This window comes from Marmota marmota, unplaced genomic scaffold (assembly GCF_001458135.2).
Source record: "Marmota marmota marmota unplaced genomic scaffold, marMar, whole genome shotgun sequence".
NCBI lineage: Eukaryota > Metazoa > Chordata > Mammalia > Rodentia > Sciuridae > Marmota > Marmota marmota.
Window position 1 is genome coordinate 41937707 of NW_026000057.1, and position 9806 is coordinate 41947512.

The 9806-nt window shown below is 37.1% G+C and overlaps 1 protein-coding gene across 7 annotated transcripts in view; it reads right to left on the reverse strand.

Annotated features, from left to right (window-relative positions):
• Zgrf1 (zinc finger GRF-type containing 1) overlaps positions 1-9803 on the reverse strand; it is an 83672-nt gene extending 73869 nt beyond the window's left edge. For 6 of the 7 annotated variants that reach the window (XM_048813747.1, XM_048813750.1, XM_048813749.1 and 3 more), the window contains exons 1-3: positions 9583-9803; positions 3017-3103; positions 572-652 (exon numbers count right to left, since the gene is read on the reverse strand). In XM_048813747.1, coding sequence (XP_048669704.1) covers positions 572-652; positions 3017-3037 — 102 coding nt within the window. In that variant the 5' untranslated portion in view covers positions 3038-3103; positions 9583-9803. Of the gene's footprint in view, positions 1-571; positions 653-2223; positions 2414-3016; positions 3104-9582 lie in introns of all 7 variants that reach the window. The other variant, XM_048813746.1, reaches the window with a different exon arrangement.
• Positions 9804-9806: the final 3 nt, after the last annotated feature.

Below are 9806 nucleotides of genomic sequence, written 5' to 3' on the forward strand. Positions count from 1 at the left end.
TAATTCTTAGGAGAATTATGCAGAATAAGTAAGTTAATATATTTAAAGCATTGTGCCTGACACAGTAAGTATTTAATGAATTTTTTTAGTCAAACAAATTAATACTTTTTCTGTGTGTGTGTGTGCGTGCGCTTGTGTGTGGTGCTGGGGATTGAATCCAGGGCCTTGTGCATGTTAGGCAAGCACTCTACCAACTGAACTATATCCCCAGGTCCTAAATAATACTTGTTAAACTTTTATAATGTACAAATTATAGGGCTGGGGATGTGGCTCAAGCGGTAGCGCGCTCGCCTGGCATGCGTGCAGCCCAGGTTTGATCCTCAGCACCACGTACAAATAAAGATGTTGTGTCCGCCGAAAACTAAAAAATAAATATTAAAAAAAAAAAAAAAAAAAGGTTTAAAAAAAAAAAAATTACATACTGCAATATGGAAATCATTTGAAAATTTCTGTTTTCACATTATTAGTATATGGATATACCTAACACTTCATCATCTACAGTTTTCTTAATATTCAATAAAAAACCAAGAGCTTAGCTCTTAGACTCTGTAGTCAACTGCTCTGCACTTACTTTGTTTCCTAAGTGAGTGATCTTCAGAATTCCATCTTGCCACACTTTTGATTTCTTCATCTTTTGATGAGTATATAGGACCTTATTTCCAAAGTACAAAAGAAAAGAAACAGATTCTTTTTATATATTCAATGTCACGTATTTTATATACATTTCCCACACATAAAAAAATATTTAAGGCACCTTTTTTCTTATTAGTGCAGTATCACAACAATATCAACATTAATGAAAGAAAGAGACTGGGAGTATAATTAAATGGTACAGTATGTGCTTAATATGTATGAGGCCCTGAGTTTTGTTTTTTTGAGTTAAAAAAAGAAAGAGGAGGGGCTGGGGTTGTGGTTCAGCTGTAAAAGTGCTCACCTAGCATGTGTGAGGCCGTGGGCTTGATCCTCAGCACCACATATATATAAAAAAATAAAGGTCTTGTGTCCAACTACAACTAAAAAATAAATATTATTTAAAAAAAAAAAAAAGAGGGGCTGGGTGGTATTCTCTGGGTGGTATAGCTCAGTGGTAGATTGCTTGCCTGAGTGAAGCCCTGGATTCAATCCCCAGTACCATAATAATTAAAGAAAGAAAAAAAAAAGTTAGCTAGAGGGGTAGATGATAAAAAGCAGAAAGAACAGGTAAAATATAAGGGAGAAACTGAAAAATTAATAGTACCAAAAATAATTCTGAGCTTTCAAGTAATCAGTTGGAAGGGGAAAATTACTGGGTACTCAAGATTCCTGTAGCCAAGCTAGGCACAGAGGTGCATGACTATAATCCCAGGTGACTTGGAAGGCTGAGATAGGATTGCTAAGTTTGAGAACAGCTTCAGCAACTTAATGAGACCCTGTCTCAAAATAAAAAATTTTTAAAAAGAACCTGGAGATGTAGCTCTGTAGCTCAGTGGTAATATACCTGCATTCAATTCCCACTACTGGAAAACAAAAACAAAACAAAAAAAAAAAACCCTCATGCACTTCTTCAAGTGAGGTTCAGAGACTTGTGGAGGTCTCCAGGACTTTTATAAGCATCTGTGCGGTCAAAACTATTTTCACAATGATTTTGTCTTTCCATTCTTATGCCTGTAGGTGCGGAATGGGTTTCTCAAGTTATATATGTGCAATGCTGCTACATTTAACATTTAACATTTGTTAAACAAATGCAGAAAAAGAGAATCCAGTTGTTTTCTACTAAATCAAATGTTAAAAAATTTGCAAAAAAATGTATAACAATACTAGTCTTCTCAATGTTTTTTCCTGCAATTGTTCTTGTTCTAGAAAAATTAAGTATTTTTAATTTAAAATGATATTCATGCCGGGCACGGTGGCACATGCCTGTAATCCTAGCGACTCTGGGAGCTGAGGCAGGAAGATTGCAGTTCAAAGCCAGCCTCAGCAAAAAGCTAGGCACTAAGCAACTGAGTGAGACCCTGTCTCTAAACAAAATAGGGCTGGGGATGTGGCTCATTGGTCAAGTGCCCTGAGTTCAATCCCTGGTACCGAAAAAAAAAAAAAGGGGGGGGGTGGGGTGGGGCTGGGGATGTGGCTGGATGGTCAAGTACCCCTGAGTTTAATCCCTGGTACCCCCAAATAAATAAATAAATAAATTTTAAAAAATAAAACATTTTTTATGTTAACATGTAATGAGTTTATTATTATTACCTTTTAATGAATTCAGAGGTATTTTGTTTCTGTTTTAACTTCTGTCTTCCTTTCTCTCTTTTTCCCCCAATACAGGCACTGAACCCAGCTTTATTGCTGAGCAACATCCCCAGCTCTCCACATTCCATCCTTATTCTGTCTATAGCTGGGTTTATAGGCATGTGCCACCAGGCCTGGCTTGTTTTAACTTCTAATATTAAAAAAAAAAAAAATCAACATACAATAACTCTACATACAAAAGTTCTTTGGAGTCTGAATTATTTTTCTAGAGTATAAAAAGTTCCTAACACCATATAATGTGAGGAGCACTATCTAGACATAAGAGGCATATCAGGTCATCAAGAGAAACAAATTATTTCCCAGACCCCAAGCTTCCAAAGAATATGTTACAGAAGGCTTTGTATAATCAAAATAGTGCAGTATTTTAGACATAACTAGAAAACTATTTATTTGAATTCAGACATAACTAGGTGTCTTGTTTCTTGTTTTTTTTTTTTTGTTTGTTTGCTAAAACTGGCAACTCTGGGCTGGGGATGTGGCTCAAGCGGTAGCGCGCTCGCCTGGCATGCATGCAGCCTGGGTTCGATCCTCAGCACCACATACAAACAAAGATGTCGTGTCCACCAATAACTAAAAAAATAAATAAATATTTTTTTAAATAAATAAATAAATAAATAAAACTGGCAACTCTAGCAAGACATTTGAGTAATGTCAGGAAGGAAGGAGGGAAAGAAGAAAGCAAGGGAGGGAGGAGGAAAAAAACAAAAAAAATGTAAAAATTAGTAAGACTTACAATAAATTCTTGGTTTTCCATTTTTTCTTCTGAAGTTATAAACTAGTTAGATCCAGAAAATAATCAGTACTTATGCATTTATACCACCTAAAATAAAAAATGAAATAGAATATTAAACCTTGGTAAAAAGAATAAGTAGCAAATATAAATCTTTCCAATAAACACTTGACCAGAGGCCAGAATTAAAGATTCCCAAGAATAACTACTAAGGGAAAGAGAGGTGCATCAAATTATCTGTTACTAGGGACACAGAGTGATATCATGTTGTAAAAAAAAGGACCTACCAAGTCGGACATGGTGGCGCACACCTGTAACCCCAGCAGCTCAGGAGGCTGAGGCAGGAGGATTGCGAGTTCAAAACCAGCCTCAGCAAAAGCGAGGCACTAAGCAACTCAGTGAGACCCTGTCTCTAAATAAAATGCAAAATAGGGCTGGGGATATGACTCAGTGGTAGAGTGCCCCTGTGTTCAATGCCCAGTACCAAAAAATAAAAATAAAAAAAGGATCTGCCAAATAGAGAAAATGAAGTAGAACATATAAACATTGCTTTATATCTTAATTATAAGAGTTTACAAACAGTACTCCTGATATAATGTCTATCTAGAAATGGATTTTTCTTTCCACATAAATAGTTTCCTCATAGCCTGATACCTTTTGTGAAATTTTCTGAATTGCTACAGTCACCACAAGATGGCCCCCTTGTGTTTTAAATTTTTCCTTTTACAATTTGCCCTCAGTGTCCAGTTGCCACTGATTCCGGGGACCCCCTCCCCCGCCCCTGCCACAGATACCAAAATCTGTAAGTGCTTAAGTACCTTATATAAAATGGTATAGATTTTGCATATAACCTATGCACATCCGCCCATCCGCCCATATATTTTAAGTCATCTCTAGATTACTGTAACACTTAAAACAATATAAGTAACATGCAAATAGTTGTTAAACTGTATTGTTTATAAAAACAGTCCATACATATTCAATAGAAATGCAATTTTTTCTGAATATTTTCAGTGTGCATTTGGTTAAATTTACAGAGATAGAACCATGGATATGGAGGCCTGACTGCACATTAAGGTCAATATAACTGAGTATCCTTGGACCAAATATATATTATATAATACTTCTGCAAGGAAAATCTTCAATATTGCTGCAGAAGATACTATAGCTACTCTGTTTTACTGGATGAAATCATGTTGGCAAATTTGGAAAACGAAATCACTGATGGAGCTGGATGTAGTGCATGCTTGTAATTCTAAATACTCCAAGAGCTAAGGCAAGAGAATTAAGATTTTTTTAATCATTGTTTTAATATTTTTAGTGGTAATGAAGTGCTGAGGATCGAACCGAGTGCTTCACGCATGCTAGGCAACCACTCTACCACTGAGCTACAATCCCAGCCCCAAGGCAGGAGAATTAAAAGTTCAAGGCTTGCATTGCCAATTTAGCAGGATCCTGCCTCAAAATAATATTTTTTAAAAATATTTTTTAGTTGTCAATGGACCTATTATTTTTATTTATTTATATGAGACACTGAGAATCGAACCCAGGGCGTCACGCATGCCAGGCAAATGCTCTACCACTGATATAAAATTTTATGAGCCAGGCATGGTGATGCACGACTGTAATCCCAACAGTTTGGGAAGCTGAGGCAGGACAATCTCAAGTTCAAAGCCAGCCTCAGCAACTTAGTAAGACCCTTTCTCAAAATTTAAAAAAATAAAATAAAAACGGCTGGGGATGTGGTTCAATGGTATAGTATCCCTGGGTTCAATCCCTGCCAATAATAATAATAATAATAGAATTTTATGAAAAGAGCTGGGGATGTAGCTAAGTGGTAGAGTGCTTGCATAATGTGCAAGGCCCTGGGTTCAACCCCCAGTACTGCAAAAACAAATAACTAATGGTGAACTGAAGAAATAGAGATGTCGAAGGAAGTGTTTCCAAAAGGTATGCTCTCTGGACCAGTAACATTACGTAGGAATTAGAAATGAATATTCTCAGGTCTCACTTTATTTTTTTTAAGTACTAGAGTTTGAATCCAGGCATGTCCTATTACTGAGCTACATTCCCAGACTTTTTCTTAATATTATTGTATTTTTTATATCTTTATTTAATTAATTTATTTTTTTACATGGTGTTGAAGATCAAACCCATTGCCTCACATGTGCTAGGCAAGCGCTCTACCACTGAGCCACAACCCTAGTCCCTCCCAGCCCTTTTTATTTCTTGAGACAGGATCTCACTAAATTGCCCAGGCTGGCCTCAAACTTGTGACCCTCCTAGTTTCAGCCTAACAAGCAGCTGGGATTATAGACATGCCCCACTGCATCTGCCTTCAGATCCCACTCTTGACCTATTAAGTCAGAAAGTCTAGGGTGAGGGCCCAACAGTCTATACTTTTGCAAGCCCTCTAAGTGGTGGTAATGCATGCTCAAGTTTGAGAATACGGTCCTAAAATAGAGGGATTCAATAAAACAAATTTGTGATTCTGGATTCAGTTCTTCCCTTCCATACATAAAATATGCCACCTACATATTATTTGTAAATTGGGTATATTTATTCAAAGCTTACTAAGTGCCATTCATTGTCTAGATTGCTATTAAATTAATGAAATGCTATCCCTGATCTCAAGAAATTTTCACTAAAGCTGAGTGATTAAAAAAAAAAAAATTAGGGGCTGGGATGTGGCTCAAGCGGTAGCGCGCTCGCCTGGCATGCGTGCGGCCCGGGTTCGATCCTCAGCACCATATACAAAACAAAGATGTTGTGTCCGCCGATAACTAAAAAATAAATATTAAAAAAAAAAAATTAGAATAAAATACAATAGGAATTAGGACAGAAAGAGTGTGCAACTTGGTCTAAAATATTAAATAGTTTCCTGAAGGAAGGGATGTCTAAGATATAAGCTGAAATAATCATTAACCAAGGAAAAATGGCAGTGAAGATCTTCCCAACAGGAAACAAGATGTATAAGGGCAAGCCTGATCAGAAAACTCCGGGTAGTCTAAAGAGAAAAGTGCTAGAGTAAGTGTTGAGAGAACAGGCTGGATTCAGAGAACTTTCTATGTTATGCCAACGCGTCTGGACTTTTATTGAAGACAGCAGAAGATACAGCAGTTTTTTTAAAAATAAAATGACATAATCTAACTTGGATTTCACAAAGATCACTCTAGTTGCTGAGAAAGGATGGCATAAGAGGTAGGCCAATGGGATATGCATACTTGCCTCAGGAGACAGGTCACAGGAAAGGACCCACTAACCCTAACTTTCAGAAATATGTTTGTTAGGGAGAACTTGACTTGGGCAACACCATTTTGGGTTTTGTTGTTTGATTTTTCATTTGTTTTACTTAGTTATACATGACATCAAAATGCATTTCGATTCATTGTACACAAATGGTTCACAACTTATCATTTCTCTGGTTGTATATGATGTAGAATCGCACCATATGTGCAGTCATTCAAGTACCTAGGGCAATGATGTCCATCTCATTCCACCATCTTTCCTGCCTCCACCATCCCTCTTTCCTTCCTTTCCCTCCCCTTTGCGCAATCAAAGTTCTTCCATTCTCCCCAGGACAACACCATTTTGAAACATATCCTCCCTCTTAGAAAAATGATCACCCCACAGCAACTCTGACCCAGCCTAACCTAACCCCCAAACAATACTCCATCATTACACAAAAAAGGGAATCGTTATCTGGGACTGAAATCTTAAGATAATACCTTGTTATACATGGACTAGGGTCTACCACAAAGAATGAAGGTGATGACCAAAAGGACCCTTCCCTGACAACCCCTAAGCAATGGCCTAGTCACAAAAATTTCCCCATTCCCTCACTACTCTATAACTTCTGTAGGCTATAAGATGGGTTTGATCCTCCCCCTGGAATCCCACCGGCAGGTCTGTCCAAAATAAATCTGAGTTAATGTTCAGCTGCCTCTCCTAGCACCTTCTTTATTTCCTTTGTTCAGTTCTTTCCTTACAGCAACTTCTTTTATACCCCTTTCCTTCAGCCCACAGGAATTACTAGATATCTAAGTATGCTAACAAAATTTAAGATTCAGAGAGGGCTGGGGTTATAGCTCAGCGGTAGAGCGCTTGCCTCATGCATGTGAGGCACTAGGTTCAATCCTCAGCACCACATAAAAATAAGTAAAATAAAGATATTGTGTCTTAAAAAAAAAAAAAATTCAGAGAAACATATCCCTGGTGGTTTTGGAGCAACTTGCTCCCACCACGATAAGCTGTATATTATATGTATACAGATGATAAAATACACAGTATGAATACAGTGCATGCAGCAGTTAGTATATAGCAGTTATTAATATTGAACTCTTTAATAATAGCTATTATTATTCAGTATAATTATATGCTAGACACTGTTAAAATGCTTTAAATGTGTACAGCCTTATGATATAGATACTATTTCTATATCCATTTAACAAAGAAACTGAAAGACATAATAATTGAGTAACTTGCCCAACATTATAAATGGCACATTTAGAATTCAAAACAAAATTGTGTACATCAAGTACAACCAGAGAAATGAAAAGTTGTGTTCCAATTGTGTACAATGAATCAAAATCCATTCTGTCATATATATCTAATTTAAATACTTTCATTAATAAAAAACACAAAAATGTGTAAACATTGGTGCTCAAACTCATAAATACTAACTTATATAACTATTTATTAACTACCTACATGTTTTAGGCAGGAATTAGACTAAACCTTGCATAAATTTATCAGTCTCATCATCCCAAACATTAGATACGAGGGGTAGGACAATGACTAACTTAGCATTCATGAAATCTTTTGTGCACCAAAAAAAGTAAGCATTATCATCATGATTTACATATTAGGAATTTAATATTCACTCTTTTAGGATTACTTTTATGCTATTATACTAGAAATTCCCCAGTATTGCAAAATAAATTCCCTACTATTTTCCTAAGTTAAAGTTAATACTTCTGGGATTTTTTTCTCCCCAGTGCTGGACATTGAACCCAGGGATGCTCTACCACTGAACTATATCCCCAGCCCTTTTTAATTTTTACTTTGAGACAGGATCTTGCTAAGCTGCTTAGGGCCTCACTAAGTTACTGAGATAAGGCTAGAATGTGGTATCCTTCTCCTCAACCTCCCAAGTCACTGGGATTATAGGTATGCACCACCAAGCCCAGGTGGAATTTATTCTTAAATTTGAATAAATATTCTCCATGTTTGTATACATATGTCAAAATATATACTGTCATGTATATATAAAATGAAAAAAAAATTAAAGAGAATAAAAAAGAAATTGTGACGATTCAAATTCTCTAACAAGGTAAAGTAGATTATGGGATTAAACCTAAAAGAAAAGCTAACTGGATTTTAAAATATTTAGAAGAGTCCTTATACTTATATTCAATGAGGGTCAACAACCTTAACTTGCTTTTTTTTTTTTTTTTTGCTTTTTTTCTTTTTTTGCAATGCTAAAGATACAACCCAGAACCTTGAGCATGCTAGGAAAGTGCTCCATCACTGAGCTACAGTCCCAGGCCCTCCTTTCTTATCTTACCATCAAACTGGGGGAACAAAAAAAAATGGTTTTAGCCAACAGCATTATATTCAAGTGAGGTACAAGGGTAAAATATTTTCTCAAAGTGTTAATCTGTCCAAATTGTTCAGACAATTCAACTGTTGACCATCCTCTAGTAGGTGAAAGATTAATCTGAAAAGTTTTTAAAGTTGCTGTGGAAACTACAGATGTTCTCTGACAATTAAATATGTTCATACATATAAATATACATTTTTGTGCTGCTATATATACAAAATTACATATCCATGTTCTTAGTAAAATATGGACCATTCTTCCTATTATGACGAGATGTTTTGGGGTTTTTTTTGTTTATGAACAAGCAGGATTTTCCAAACCTAAATGTGGGCCTCTAAGTAATTCAGGCTGAAAAGTTTCAGAATCAGGAACTCAACGGAAAGACAAGATTTCTGTTAAGAAACTATCCCAGCTGGGGGCGCAAGCCTTGCAATCTCAGCAGCTCAGGAAACTAAGGCAGAAGGATCATCCCAAATTGGAGGCCTGTCAGGGCAACTTAGTGAGACCCTACCTCATTAAAATAAAAAGGCTGGGGATGTAGCCCTGGGGTAGATCGGCCCTGGGTTCAATCCCCAACACACAAAAAAAATAAGAAAATTAACATTCCAAATAACAACAACAAATCCATACATTTCATTAGCCAAGACTACTATAAAAAAAAATTCCTGTGTCGCCAAATTGACAATGAAAACTTGGTCACTTGATCTTTTGGCAGTCCTAAAATCAAAGAGAAAAACTCTCTCTGATCCTCATACTAAGGACCAGAATTGCAAAGCAGGGCCTAGCAAAGAGATGAAGATGAGGCACAGATTATTGGTAGTTGAAACAAGCTGTGTCGACTACCACTTCAATCTTGGTTTTCAAACAACAACTTCCCGATCTGCTTCTGCCTCGCCCCTCATCGTTCAAATTCCCCTGCCTGTCCACCCTTCATTCCCCGGGAACCCCAAGAAACACTTCATTTCACCTGTCCCATTGCACAAAATCCACTTTCGAATTTCTCCCGCGAACGAGTGTGACGTCACTAACCTGGGACCGCACCAGCTGAGGACCCAGTCCTTAGCCCGCCCACCACCGTCTCAGCCTGAACCGCCGTTTTCAATCGGCCAATCAAATTCTTCATTGGCTTCGCGCCTCCTCAGCTGGCCGTGCTTCCTGAAGCCCCACCTCCTTGGAAGCAGCCGTCACCCG